Source organism: Microcebus murinus, chromosome 7 (genome assembly GCF_040939455.1).
Source record: "Microcebus murinus isolate Inina chromosome 7, M.murinus_Inina_mat1.0, whole genome shotgun sequence".
In the NCBI taxonomy this organism is placed as follows: domain Eukaryota; kingdom Metazoa; phylum Chordata; class Mammalia; order Primates; family Cheirogaleidae; genus Microcebus; species Microcebus murinus.
Window position 1 is genome coordinate 52253761 of NC_134110.1, and position 16134 is coordinate 52269894.

General features: G+C 32.2%; 1 protein-coding gene across 5 annotated transcripts in view; it reads left to right on the forward strand.

The window, feature by feature from the left end:
- The window catches only part of CSMD3 (CUB and Sushi multiple domains 3), a 1101621-nt gene that overhangs the window by 1077533 nt on the left and 7954 nt on the right, over nucleotides 1-16134 (forward strand). For all 5 annotated transcript variants that reach the window (XM_076005068.1, XM_012781857.3, XM_076005066.1 and 2 more), the window contains 6 exons: nucleotides 200-311; nucleotides 1879-2058; nucleotides 4638-4703; nucleotides 10041-10199; nucleotides 12865-12977; nucleotides 15756-15843. In XM_076005068.1, coding sequence (XP_075861183.1) covers nucleotides 200-311; nucleotides 1879-2058; nucleotides 4638-4703; nucleotides 10041-10199; nucleotides 12865-12977; nucleotides 15756-15843 — 718 coding nt within the window. The remainder of the gene's footprint in view (nucleotides 1-199; nucleotides 312-1878; nucleotides 2059-4637; nucleotides 4704-10040; nucleotides 10200-12864; nucleotides 12978-15755; nucleotides 15844-16134) is intronic.

A 16134-nucleotide genomic window follows, 5' to 3' on the forward strand; every position in this document is an offset into this window, starting at 1 on the left:
CTAGGGGTTTTTTTTCTTTAGTCTTGAATTTTTTCCCAGTTTTATTTTAAACCAGATTTCAATTTCTTTTCCTTCCAACTCTGCCATACAGAATTTCATTTGACAGCATTTTATCACCCAGGGTTTTTTTTTTTTTCTATTTTTTGCTATATCTGAAGTTGCATTGGGACATTTGATTTTTCTTTTTAATTTTTTATAGGTAGGAAGTGTTGTACAATTCCATTGCAAAAAGGGACACCTTCTCCAAGGGTCTACAACACGTACTTGCCTCCCTGATCTTACATGGAGTGGAATTCAGCCTGAATGCATACGTAAGTATTGTGAGTAAGAATACTATCATGGGCAAGAATTTATATGCATTTTTTTCTTGCAGGCATGCAAATAAATTTATATCTATACAACATATGTATCAAATTTATTTTTAGATTATTATAAAACATATTTCATGTATGTAATTTTATTACTACATCATAAATCCATGCCCCCTGGGAAGCACTCTTTCTAAAAAAGACAGAAGGCATGAGGCACAATTTTGTTCTTTTTTAAAAGCTCTTGTGATGCTTAGTTTGGCCACCTGAGTTATGATTAGTTTTTAGTTTCATAGATCTACATCCTATCAAACTTAGGTGCTCTGTGATATAAAAGGCTCCAATCTAATGATTCTTAGTTATTTAAAATCATTTATGAAAATATTCTTCTGAACATTTTCTGAGAAATAACTGGCAACATCTATAAAGTAAAATATTGATAGATACCTTCATCAAAAATTTGAAAACTATTTCAGAATTTCCTATAGCCTGTAAATAGTCACTGTAGTTAAATTGAGACCACTTGCTGTGTAGATTAAATAAGAGCAAAGCCCAATTTACTAAATGGTCTCTCCTGTCCTACAATTAGAAATAAATTTCACCTGATCAGCTACTTGTTTCTTCTTCCACACCAGTTCCCCCTTTTTATCTTTTCTCCTGTCTTTTTAATTCTAAGTCTCTTTGGGAAAAAAGTAAAGGGTAAGCTGAAATGAAAACACTCATCAGGAAGGTGTCTAGCTTTTAGGGTTTGCTTAAGCCCAAACAAGCCCTGTAAATTTTCTCTAGCCCTGTTCAGAACTACCTACGTGACCATGGGGGACCCTATGGCTCAGCAGCTTACTTAAAAGCAGCAGAACACTCCACTGAGTTGTCATCTTACATGCTTGGTTGGCTTGTAACACTTAAATACCCCAAAATTCCTTAAAGGAGAATTCCTCAGAACATGCCCTTTAGAATAGCTGTGTGGTGAAAAGGAGACAAAAAGATGAATAAAACAATACTTCTAGTATATAAACCCAAACATAGCCAGAAAATTCTATATGTAAAAAAATTATTAAAATGTACTTTTATTAGAAAGTGTTAATATCAGAGCAATGTAATTAGCTGTGGTTGTATTTAACCTTAGAAAATTGACTTTTAATGTAAAATCAATATAATAAATTTAAAATCATAAAATAATACTTACAAAATTGGTGTAGAAAACCTGAGCTTAACAAACCTAAGAAAATATCTTACTGCAGGACTTTACAGATCCTTTAAAATAATTATGTTCATTGTGATTCTTTAAAATGGTGATAATAGTATACATTTATGAATTTATCCCATCTTTTTTTTCTCATTTTATCTGTTAACATCTACCAGTGTTCTACAGATGATTGTTTAGGAAATACTAAAAAATGAAATCAATATATATATTAACATTGATACATTTTCCTTGGTTCATTAGAATAATTATTTGAAGGTATATAAAGGCATTACAGTATATCAAAAATACATTGTGACTCCTGTCTCAAAAATTTCTTAACACGTCTACAGAAAATTAGCATTTTTTTTTCTTCTCTTAATATAGCCCACAGCTGTAAACAGCCAGAAACTCCTGCTCATGCAAATGTAGTAGGAATGGACCTTCCATCTCATGGGTATACACTAATTTATACCTGCCAGCCTGGCTTCTTCTTAGCAGGTGGAACAGAACATAGAGTGTGTAGATCTGATAACACCTGGACCGGAAAAGTTCCTGTTTGTGAAGGTAAGTTTTCTCTGTACAAGTTTTTAACACAAGAAATTGTACTATGATGCCTCACTTGGATCAAGAGACAAAATCTCAAATTAGCTTAGGAACAAGGAAAATCACTAGCAACTCTAAGAGTAGGAGTAACGCAGACACTTCTGGATCCAGAGGCACAGAAATATTATTCAGGTCTTTTATAGCTTCTTCTCCATGCTGATTTTTCTTGCTTTAATTACTTCTTCAAGTTTTCTCTTCAAGGTAGTTGTATTATTTTTTCGGGGCTGTCATAACAAAATACTACAAGCTGGGTGTCTTAACACAACAGAAATTTATTCTTTCATAGTTCTGAAAGCCAGAAGTCTAAATTCAAGGTGTTGTCAGGAACTTGCTCCCTCTGTAAGGAACTTGCTCCCTCTAAAAAGGAATCATTCCTTGTCTCTACCTAACTTTTGGCAGCTTCTGACAAGCATTTTCTGGCTCAGAGCCTTACTCCAATTTGTGCCTCTGCCTTTATATGGCCTTCTTTCCCATTTATTTCTGTGCGTCTTCTCTTCTCATGAGGACACCCATCATTGTAGTTAGTACCCACCCTAAATTAAGGATTAATTTATCTCAAGATCTCTAATTAATTATATCTACAAATACCCTATTTCTAAAATAAGATCATATTCTGAGGTTCCAAGTGAGCATGAATTTGGAGGATATACTATTCAACTCATTAGAGTAGGGAAAACCGCTACCAGCTTCTCTGTGTCCATACCCTTTTGCCAGAGTCATCCTAGTAGGAGTCTTTCTCAAAGTTTGGTCAGGAAAGCATTATCCAGGTCTCTGACTGTCACAATTTTGAACTGAGCCCATCTCTAAAGCCATTACTCAGCCAGGGTACTTTGATCAGATCTAGGTGAAATGATCCCACCTACTGCTGTGTAGTCAAGGCAATTCCCATCTGCATAAGAGGTAGAGTGAGTTTACCAGAGAAAAAAGGGTTATGTTGCCAGAAGAAGAAGCAAAGGAAAATTTTCTGGAGTTCTTGATAAGATCATCAATAAATCCCTTCTCCTTATATCTAGCAAACCTTTTTGTGTTTATTTCTAGACCTTCTAATTTTTTATCTCTTGTAGCATTCATAAATGACAGTGACTTTATCTTTCTTAAAATGTTCTTACTGTTTAAGCCAGAACATTATTCTGGTTGTTTTTTTCTTTCTAAAAATTGTTCATGATAGAAGTCCTTACTGTATGAGAGGATCTTATTCTTTCGTTTTCTTGTCTTTTTCTGTCTCCACACCCCTGTCCTCCTATCTTCCCCTCCCCAGCTAAAATATACTCTCATAACAAGACTTTTTTCAGTGTTTACAACTGTAATTTAAGTATCTAGATTAGTGCCTTAAATGTGGAAAGTATTCAATAAATATCTGTTGAATGAATAAATGTTTTATTTTCTCCTAATTTTGAGTATCCAGTCTTCATTTTTAAAATAAACTTTTTCTTTCCTACCTATGGTGTTCTAAAGGCTCAGTACTCTTTTTTTCATCCTTTCCATCCTTTATTCTTTTTCTCTCTTTTTCATCCTTTGTTCTTTCTTAAGTAATCTTACTCAAGCCAATGGCTTCAACAGTCTCTTCTATGGAGATTACATACAAATTAACATTTCTAGCTCATTTATCTTGTTTTAGCTACAGAGTTATAAAGTGCTTACTTGACATCTCAACTTGAATTCTTAAAAGACATGTGAATACTGAGTACATGTAAAACTAAATTCATAAATTTCCTTTCCTTATATAGTCTTCTTTTGGTATTCCCGATTCCAGTGATACCACCATCATACAGTTTTATAAGATATTTAGTAGTCACCTTAGATATTTTCCTATCCTTGTAAATTCACCACGATTTCAATAGCTTTAATATTTCCTTTTCTGGTAATCTAACTCAGCATTACTTCTACTGAGACTACTGCAGCAGCCTCTTCACTTCTCTGGTCATATCAATACTTGCTCCGTTCCAAATTTTTCTTCATTTGGCAGCCAGAATGATGTTCACCCAAATCACTTCCCCTGTTTCCTTTTAAGAAATCATGTTGTTCTTAGAGTACATGGTTTACAAAGCACTGCATGTCATAGCTTCTACAACTTTCCAGTCCCTTCCAGCACCCTGAATGATTCATTTGTTTTTTTTTATCCACCTTTGGTTTGGCTTAAAACTTTAAAGATTTTGCCTTTGAGTCTGTGCAATTTCTGGTGACACCATGAGCTATCTTAACAAATTTTTATTCTTAAATGTGAACCCAACCCAAATGGTTTTTGCCTTTTGTCAACAGGAACATATTCTTAGCCCTCAGCTTCTAATTGTTTGGCTTATGCCTCTAAAATAAGAAATAGTATCCCAGGATGATAAGGCAGCACTAATCTGCCCCTTGTTCCGCTGGAATGGGGGTAATTACTGAAGTTGTTAGCTGTACAACAGGGGGTTGATATTGTGATGGATAGGAGAAAACTATATGATATAACAGATAATAAAATTGATAGTGCATCACATTGTGTGATTTTATGTGTAATTAATTATGTCAACTTTTGTAAACATTTTCATTTCTTTTCATAGCTGGTTCCAAAATATTGGTGAAAGATCCTAGACCTGCACTAGGAACACCCAGCCCAAAGTTAAGTGGTTAGTAATTTCATTTGTTTTCTAGAAGTCATGATTTTTAAAATCTACTTTCTTCACACATTAACTATTTATTTAGAAAAATATATTTTGGCATAGAAAAATATGCATCTGAGTATCTACAATTTGATAATTTATAAGATATTGAATGTAAATCAATGTAATACTGTGACATGATAATATTATAAAAATATTATTTATAATTCACTTTGCCAAAAATGTTTATACTTTTCTCTATAATATTTACCTTGAAGAGTATCTGTAAAAGACTATAGTATAATAGCAATACTTTTATTTAAAATATTAAATTTAAAAAAGATCTATATATATATTTAAATTATATATAATTATAAGTAATTAAATACATACTTTTTAAAAAGGGAAACTTTTATTCTCATACACTTAGTATGAGAATAAAATATCTGTAATTTTTAGAACTTTTCCAGGTTATTTTCAGTTATTTTATTTAAAAAGCAAGTTTTAAAACCTAGCATAGCCATTAAAAACACAAGCTTTAAAGTCCTATAACCTTAATATAATTTCCATTTTATGTACTTCCCAGCCTGTGACCCTAGAAAAAATATTTTATGTATCTGAGCCTTCATTTCTTTATTGGCACAAAAGGAATAATGATTAAATTATTGCATAGTGAACGTCATGAAAATAAAGTACAAAGTGCTAAGCTTATACTAAGGACTTGATAAATAAGGTCTGCTTTTTGGCATTACCATTTTATTTATGTTATAAAAATGAAAAGCTACAAATAAAATAAGAACTTAGTATTTGATCTTTACCTTGGAGACAAATTTCGCTCAGTTGTATTGGGCCAAGAACAGTGTTAGAATCTAATTTTAGTTGGGTCCAGAAGTTCTCAATGTACATGCTATAAAAGTAAGGTGACCACTAGACTGTGAAACTTACACTGGTTTTTTTTTTAATACTCACTGAAAATGCACTGAATGCCACTAAGACAATCAAGGAATATGTCAAGATAAGGTAGAGTTAGTAATGGAGTCAGAAAACCATAATGGTCAATCAATGCCCAGAAAATTCCAAAATATGCTTTATCTGGAAGCAGAAGGGTGCTCTGAATAATAGCTGTGGCACATCAAGCATAAACCTGCACTATTCCAGGAAAAACATGGTCGATGGTAGATAGATAAATCTAGATAAATAGATTTATCTAGATAGATATCTAGATAAATATCTAGATGATTTATCCAATAGATACATCAGGCAGACTAAAAAACTTAAAAAAGAATATGAACGAACAAAATTAATAAGTTTTATCCAATATACATATATAAAGATTTCATATGGAACAGTTATAAAATGTATATTGTCCTCAAAGGCACATGAGACAGCTACAACAATTGATCATATATAAAATAATAAATAAATCTAAACAAATTTCAAAGCAAAGTTAGTTTTCAGACCTGATTATCTGACTATGATTCAATTAAAAATTAATGAGAAAATGCATAATTTAAAAAAATTTTGTATGTTCATAAATTCAAAACAAGTTAGTACTAACAACTCATGAATTATAAAAGATATTAAAATGAAAAATATGCTATAATTTAGTTATGTTGAAAAAATCTAAGTACCAAAACATGAGGACTGTAACAAAAACAACACTGTGAGTTATATTTATAGCCTTAAATCTTTACATTAAGGAAAAAGAGAACCTTGAAATAAATGAGTTAAATGTCCCTGTTAAGCAGATACAAAAAGTTTAACAGAATAATCAGAAGAAAGCAGAAATCAATGTAATAACAAAAACAAACCAAAAAAAAAAAAAAAAAACCCAAACATAACAGAAAAATCTCAACAGAGCCAAAAGTAGTAGTTCTTTGAAAAATGGAACAAAGTAGAAAAATTTTTGGTAAAAGTAACATAACAAAGGAAATGTGAACACAACTACATAGAGAGCAATTTAAATACATTAGAAATATATTAACAGAAAATTATCAATAACTATCAATATTTTTTAAATGTTAAACAAAATAGACAAATTACTAAGAAAGTATATCTTACTAGAACCAATAAAATTTAAATAATCCTACAACAAATAAAGTACTAATTATAATAATTTCCACAAAGAAAAGTCAGGTCTTTATGGCTCTACTGATGAGTTCTACCAAATTTTAAATGAATGGAACAGATCATCCAAGTTTTATAAAAATTCTGTCAAACAGTAAGACTCATTCTGTAGGCCCAACATAATAACCCTAATAACTCAGATAATGACTTTATAAAAAGGGGAAAATTTAGACCCATTTGACTTAGGATTATAGGTGAAAATATCCTATATAAAACTTAGCAAATCAAATCTAATATTTTAGTAGAAATTATCCAAACCAAATTGGATTCATCATAAATATGCAGGAATATTTTAGTGTTAATTCTTAAAGTAATACATCACATTAAGAGATTAAAGTACAAAACATTATGATAATTGTAATACATGCAAAAAATTGTAAATTCAACACCTATTTATGATTTTTTAAATTCTTAACAAATTAGAAAGGAAAAGACTTCCTTAACCTGAGTAAAAGTATCTATAAAAATTTTAGAGCAAACATTATCTTACATGAGAAATCGTTAATCAATCAGCATTTCATTTAAAATCATGAATGAGACACCAGTGATTAGAATAGTCCAAAGTTGACAAGAATAAAAGTTGGTAATTGTATCAAAGTAAGGAGCACCATCATTTATTTGACAACACCAGGAAGCCTATGAAGCAAAGTTTAAATTCAAGCATGTTTTGAAAGAAAGGGTTATGACCATCATTGTCTTCTTTCTTTTCACTGATATTCCACATCGATGTTAGATGACATTTTGGAGTTTACAAAGGTCTGCCACATATTCATAATCATATTTAAAATCTCAAAACAGACTTAATAATAGAAAGAAATATTACCATTCCCATTATACATGGGAACGTGAATGACCAAATAGTATCTGTCTCTCCCCTCCTTATCATGATTTACATTTCTCAGTTGTGTGGGAAAGGTGGAGGGTGGTGGTGGCATACTAGAGCCGGCAGATAGAGGCTCACCATGGTAAATTCTGTGCAATCCTCCATGCTTTGCATTTAGTGATGTCATGTGGTAGCTTGAAATCTGCTCTTGAGGGAATATTTTTACCATAGAAATCAGCAAATGCCACAAATCAGTTTTTTTTTTTTTCTTAAGAGCCAGTTGTTAAACATTTACTACCTTATCAGTGATTAATCTTGATGCAACTAACTTCGCTGCTGCTGCTACCTACTTCTTTCCATTGGTATTGTCTCCTGCAACTAAGGTCCTATTTCATCCTCTTTCAGCCAATACTCCTTAATTCCCCTAAGCACTATGGGCACAAGATAATTAGGTATAGCAAATTTTTATTAAAGATTTTAGGGTAGCAAAGAGTAGTCACAGTATAGGACATGGGAAATAAACAATCAGAGAGGCAGCACCAAATTTATTGAGTGCCTACTATTTGCCAGAGTTGGCCTTAAAGAATCTTTCTCCCTTTCTCCTCTACTTTCTGCAACCAAGAGCTTATGACCCCCCTATTCCTGACCTTTTTAGTGTGAGGCGATTTAGGGTGTTACTCCTCACTGCAAAGCATGTTCTAGAAACACTTTTGTTAGTCAAAGACTCTTTTAAAGTGCTTACCAAATCAAGGGCTTTTTATTCATACACTATATCAAACATTTAGGTAAGCTTTCCCCATACATACAAACACAGTGATGAAGTTTGGGATTTGGGGAGAGAGAGCCACTAGGAATATGACTTGGCAAAGGTCACAGAGCCAGAACTATTTATTTTTGATGAAATTAACTACATGGGTGATAAATATATATTTATATATTATTAACAGTTATATAGTGAGCTATAAGAGCAACAATTTCTCTATTTTATCTGCATAATATTAATAATAATAGTAATGGTAGCAGCTAACCCTTAGCCAAACAGTTCACATTCATTTGCACACTTAATCTTTCTAACAACTCTATGTTAATCCCATGTGAATCATGAGGAAATTCAGGTTTAGAAAGTTTAGAAAATTCATGTAAATGACACAATGTATAAATTGCAGAGGAGGGACTTCAATACAAGCAGCGTACCTCCAGAGCCTATGCTTCTATCCTTTCTGCTATTAATATATTGCTTATGTTATATTGGAAACAATATATCATGGAAATACAAATTTCTGTTATTAGTGAAATATGCAGTAAAAATTTAACTCTTAAAGATATTTTATGTTGATTCTCTACAGTAGTTTTGCTTATTTCTTTGATAGAATTCAGGGAATGCATAATTTGTAAACCCACTCTCTGTGATCTGACTGGTGAGATCAGGTGACATATCACCACTAATGTGTTAGGAGAGAAAAAAAGACTTCTAAATCTTACTTCATTCACTCACTTACTCAAATAGACATGACTCCCTTGAATACCTGATTTCTAGGGATGTGCTTTACTGTGAGGTATAGCATTAATGGAAGCTTCTCAGCTGCTTCCCTAGAGCTATGTAGACTATGATGTAGCTAATTTGCATAATCCAAATTTATGTAAATAATTTATATAAATATAATAATTCTTATTTGGCTGTTATCTAAAATCTACAATGGTGTTTCTTCCTTAGGTGAAAGTTTTAGAATATTTAGAATATTCTTTGTTTCTATCACAATTTGTCTTTCTCTCACGAGAGTTAGGCAATTCTAATGATAATTCTAGATAATTTAGTGACAGTTTCTAAAAATACCTGTAAAACTCAAAGTGGTAAATATAGTGGAGCTCTGTTCTTTAGGAACATCTATTATTGGAATAATTGAACTTACTATTCTGTTAAGCAGACAAAGGAGCACTCCCTCCCCAAAATTTTCCAGGGCCATTCTGCATAAAGGAGGTCTTAACTCTATGCTCTTTCTTCTATGAATCTATTCCCACTGTTAGGAGAAAAACAGGCTTCCAGGGACTTATGTATAGATTGACATGGCTCAGTGAAATAATTTTATTTTCCTTATGAAAGAAAAATATTGTTGTAGGAGACCTAATGTAAGTGAAGTATATATTTACCTGGGTTCTAAATATAAGCCCCATGTCTTTAATTGGTATTGTCTATCTCTCTTGTGGATGACCCATGAACAAATGTAGTTTATTACAATTTTGATTTGTCCTAAAAACTTGAAACATGAAGAATTCATTTAATAACACACATTCAACGTTACTGTGTATTTAGCAATATGTCATTATTCAATAAACAAATATTCATTAGTCTACTATTTTATGCTTATATTTTTATATTATAAATTTAATGTATGGTTTGTTTAATCTATTCATAGTTCCTGATGATGTGTTTGCTCAAAATTATATATGGAAAGGCTCTTACAATTTCAAGGGAAGGAAACAACCCATGACCTTGACAGTTACTAGTTTCAATGCTTCCACTGGGAGAGTTAATGCAACACTGAGCAATAGCAACATGGAACTGCTACTCTCAGGTATCACATTTAAAAACACCAGTGAAAAACAACACCTTCATGCATTTATTTCTATCATGATTTAATTATTTTTATTAATGATTTTTATACTGTGAAATATTTATTTTGATACATTTGTTTTTGATGACATTCATATTCATTCAGAACCAAGGTTTTCTGGTTTTCAGATTGATGAATAAATATTGCTACACAAATATAAAACTGCATAGTTTTGAAATAAGTTTCTTAAAGAATTTTTTTTGCAGCAACAATTAGAACTTTTAATTTAACATGAATACAAGTAAATCTTTTTCTGTTCTCATAAAACCAAAGAGACTGAATCAGTGATTTCCAAACTATTCTATAGTCACAAAATGATTTCTTAAAATGTTTAGGTGTCAAAATTTAAAACAGAAAAGGTAGAGCTACACTTATTTAGACAGGCAATGGAACCAGCACTTGTTTAATTTCCTCTAGCTTCTGTTTCTACTGTCTAGTACCTACATCGCTCGTTATCTTTGGTTACGTCTGTTTTTTCACTCATTTAGATATTTTCTCAAATATCATCTACTCAGGCAATACTTCCAATGACCCGATCTGAAAGAGCCTTCATACTGCAAACGCAGTCAAACACGCTCTTAGTATTAGACAGCCTCCTCTGTTTAATTTTCTTCTCTTTACTATTTGAAATTATCTTATATTATTTGTTATTTATCTATATTCTCACAATATAAGCTCTAAGAAGGGAGCTCTTTCTAATTCATTATTCTGTCCATATCTGGATCAAAATAGACATCAATAAATATTATCAAATTAATAAATTTGAATCATGATTGCTCTCATATTTAAAATGGAGCATTGATATTTGTTATTACAAATATGAAATATCTATATTATAAACTTCTTATAAATATATGCTATATAATTATTAATAATGAAATAATTTTGGTATAATTAAATGGAAAATAAAATCATATTCATTGATTTTATAAACATTAAAAGAAATAGTGAGCATTGTTTTGTATTATCAAATGATCCTGCATTAAACTCAAAGAAAAAAGTATTAGAATTTAGGCTGGGCACGGTGGCTCACCCTGTAATCCTAGCACTCTTGGGAGGCCAAGGTGGGAGAATAGCTTGAGCTCAGGAGTTTGAGACCAGCCTGAGCAAGAGGGAGACCCTGTCTCTACTAAAAATAGAAAAAATTAGCTGGGCAACTGGAAATAGAAACAAACAAAAATTAGCCAGCATGGTGCCACGTGCCTGTAATCCCAGCTACTTAGGAGGCTGAGGCAGGAGGATCTCCTGAGCCTAGAAGTTTGAGGTTGCTGTGAGATAGGCTGACGCTATGGCACTCAATTCTAGCCCAGGCAACAGAGTGAGCCTCTGTCTCAAAAAAAAAAAAAAAAAGTATTAGAATTTAATATGTATTATAGTTTTTAAAAGTATATACAACTATACATTATTAATTGAAAGAAGCTTCAAATGAAAGAGAAAAATGTATTTAAATTGTGAAAAAAGATTTATCTAACTTTGGAATGTAAACACATTTTTCTTTATTTTCTGTAAAAGAGTTAGCCCCAAATAAATGTTTACTTATTCTGAGCCAGAAAAGCTTCAAAATAGATTCCTACAAATATAGAAAAATGAACATAAATAATTAGATTAATTTACTTTCACTTAGTCACCATATAAAACCAATTATAACAGTTTCCCAGCAATATTATTTTTGATTACTTTTATGCCCTCTTCCTATTGATTGTAATTTACTTTAGGTTAAGATCTATGTTTCATTATCTTTTTCTTCCTACCATATTATGGTACCTTATTACCTAGGTGAAAGATTAAGTGAGTCAATGAATGGAGTCAAATTTCAACCAACAGTTTATTTTTTTAAAGCCTTTTTCCTATACTATTCCCCTAAACATGTTTACACTTTGGCTTTTTTCTACTCTTAGAATACTCGCCATTAAAAAAAAACAAAAAAACACATTGTATATATTTTTGCTTCTCTCTTTTATGACATTACTCATATTTACCTTCTCAAACTAAAAACTCTACTTTATTTTCAAGACCCAGCTCAAATGCTTTTTCTTAATAAGTATTTCTTGATCATTCCACTATGAAATATTCCCTCTTTTTTCCGGTTATTTATTTATCACATTCTTTCATGTATTTTCATTAGCTTTGTACCTTCCTTCTATCTCCTACATCATTGGAAATTTTTGAGAATAGGAACAACATATATCTACCTTTATGGTTCTAGGAGTACTTAGAATATTCTCTTTCACAGGGCTGGCACCTAATTCATTATTAAAGAAAATATCCAGAATTTTAACATTTGATTCGTGTACTTGAAGATTTTAGAAAATGATTGGAAGAAGAAACCATTTTGTTTGCAATAACTTAGAATTATGTTATTTTAAAAAGTAATACTTAATTTTAATAGCATAGGTAATTTAAACCCCACAATTAAGATTTAAGTTTAGAGTTTCAGCCAAAAGAGAGATCCATGTATATTGCAAGATTTGTAAACATCATTATCGGGGAAGCCATCCTTACCTTGGGCCTTGTTTTATTTCTTTTCCTATTACATATTCTACATGATATATTTAAGGAGTTATAGATAATAAAATGAAGCATAACTATTTACAAAATTAAGACTGAATGTCCTTGCATTTTACAGGGGTATATAAAAGTCAAGAAGCTCGCTTAATGTTACACATATATCTTGTTAAAGTACCAGCTCATGCTTCTGTGAAGAAAATGAAAGAGGAAAATTGGGCTATGGATGGTTTTGTAAGTATAGTTCTTTAAAAGTCTGCTGCTGATTTTAATGACAAATTTGTAGTTTGTCTGGAAAAAAGGAATTTTCCAAATTTAACTCATTATGAACACATGTACACACACATTTGTGTTAGTATATAGAAATATTTACTATTCTAAAGCCTAGGATTATTAGATTCTGTAGTACATTGCTTACTTTTTTAGTGTATATGTACGTGTGTGTGTATGTGTGTGCGTATGTTTGTAGGTGTGCATATAGTTTTTCATTGGTTTTATCAAATGTATTCTATCTACAGTCAGCACTATGATGAGTAAATCTGGATAAAGTATAATTCAGTCTTTGTCTGGAACCACTGTTTAAGGCATACGCAAAATATTTACAAAATGCATCAGAAAATTAAGTATGCCCATTAAATTGAATATAATTTTTTATGAAGTTTGTGAAGAGGAACTTATGTGAGCTGCTTTCTGTGGAGAGATAGTTACCATAGCTTCACCAAGGAGTCACTCTATTGTATTGAGTTACTTATGTGAATGTAGTTTCTAAATTAACAATTGGGAGCAACAGGTCTTTTATTAACACACTGGCAAGGAATCTTTGCTGAAGAATAAGCATGAGAGATCAGACCATATACTCTCAAGTACCAAGCCGCCTTTTATAGTGGGAAAGAAGGTACTATAGTAGGTCGTAGACTTCAGTAAGTTTGGTTCCTGAGGAAAAAGTTTCCATTCTGTTTCTCTACTCTGTACTGTTATTCATGGAGTTGAGAACTAACTCAAGTCTTTAATGCACTCAGATTTTTAGCTGTATTATTTTATATAGGAAAGAACATGAATTGGTTCGTTAAAATACTAGAGTTTGAGCTATTCTCTTCAGAACTATTTCATTTTTTAAAATGGCCATGCTCAGAGTATGATGTTCGATAATAAGGAATAATTCACTTGTTGTGAGATGTCAGACTTCCATGAATGGTTTGATATACTTTGCTTTTGGGGGACAATTCAAGTTTTTTACTACTTTTATAATAATGTACATGACTTAGGTCAGTGGTCCCTAACTTTTTTGGTACCAGGGACTGCTTTCATGGAAGATAATTTTTCTACTAACAGGGGAAGGGGAGGATGGTTTCAGGATGATTCAAGTGCATTACATTTATTGTGCACTTTATTTCTATTATCATTACATTGTAATATATAATGAAATAATTATGCAACTCACCATAATGCGGAGCTCAGTAGGAGCCCTGAGCTTGTCTTCCTGCAACTAGATGTATCTGGGGCTGATAGGAGACAGTGTTTTCTCTGACGGAAGGCAGAGCTCAGGGAGTGATGCCAGTGATGGGGAGCGGCTGTAAATACAGATGATGCTTTGGTAGGTTGCCAGCCACTCACCTCCTGCTGTGCGGCCCAGTTCTTAACAGGCTGCAATCTGTTAGAAACTGGTCTGCAGCCTGGGGCGTGGGGACAATAGACTTAGGTAACTAATTGACATTAGTAGGCACAAACTTAAGGGAAAATTCACATTATCAGTTAGTCATGTGGGTCACCAAATGTATCAATCCTTATTTTTAACCTATGAGATCAAATGACATTATTTATATGAAGTATTTTTTAAATATAGGGTTTTACACAAATGCAAGGTGCATGTAGTAGTTAGGATTTACAGCATTAGACACAGCCAGGAAATCTCAGTGTCAATAAGTATTTAGTTCTTTCTCGTGTGTCAGGGATTATCTGCGAAGGCTCTGCTTGAGTCTATGGTACCACTTTCAGGTCTGCTCTGCATCTCATTGTCTCTCCCTGGGGCTAAGGCTGGAGGGCCAGCCACCTGGAGCATGTTCTTCTCTTGCTCAAAGTCAGAAGCTCTCAGAGAGGCATGTTGTTCTGAAATAAGCTCAAATACATTGACATATGACTGTTTTTTAGAAGCTCAATTTAAATATAATTCACATATCCTACAATTCATCCATTTAAAGTGTACAATTCAGTGGTTTTTAGTACATGCAAAGGTATATGTCATCATCACCATTGCTGATTTTGGAACATTATCATCATCTCAAAAAGAAGCTCCACAGCCTTTAGCTATCACCCCCTATGCTTCTCCTCATCCTCACCCCAACCCTAAACAACCACTAGTCTATTTTCTGTCTCTATAGATTTCCTTGTTCCAGACTTTCATATGAATAGAATCATATACTATGTGGTCTTTTGTGACAGGCTTTCTTTCAGTTGGTATAATGGTATATTTTATGCCTCTTAAGGCCTAAACTTGCAACTGACCTATTGGGAATCCCACCCCCATTCTGCTGGCCAAAGCAAGTCACAGGAGCAAGCACAGCTCACTGACATAGGAGTGTACTCTTTCCATGAAGGCTGGTGGGAGTGGGCAGGAGGAATACACATATGTGGAACAATAATCTAATTTACAAAGTATAGTATTTTTGTAGTTTGATTTTTAATTGATCATTTGCATCACTCTTTCAGAATGTCATTGCTTTTTTTTTTTTTACAAAAGATGTCTTAGCCTAAAAGAATCTATATATTTATATCATTATATTAATAGCCACTCCCCTTTTTCAATACCATAATTATTTAAAATTAGAAAATTTACTTTTGCTTTTAATGATGGAAAATTTGCACAATGTGCTGTGTTTTAAAATAGGAGAAAGATATAGAAGAAAGAAACTTGGGATAATATCCATTTCAGAATAAAATTGGGTATTTTATTAAGGCTGGGAAATATAGCTATGGCCATTATTCAGATTTATTCAAACTTTTAAACATTTTTAGGTTTCTGCTGAGCCTGATGGAGCTACATATGTATTTCAAGGATTTATTCAAGGCAAAGATTATGGACAATTTGGACTACAAAGACTGGGTAATGTATTCATCTGATTTTCATGAAGTTCTTTTATTACTCCAGACATCATAAGAAAAGACAGTGGATTCTGTACATTAGACACAGTTACTACGTTTTGAATTATGCATTGTCAGGACTATACATTGATACATTTGATAGCCCTTTTAAATAATCACATTCTTCAAAATATTGGTTCTTTATGTACCAATTTGATACAGTGTTTAGGTTTTCATCATATTTCTAATAAACATGACAAACTGTCTTGCCCTTGAGCAAATAAAAAGGAGAAAAAGTGATATAGATAAAAAA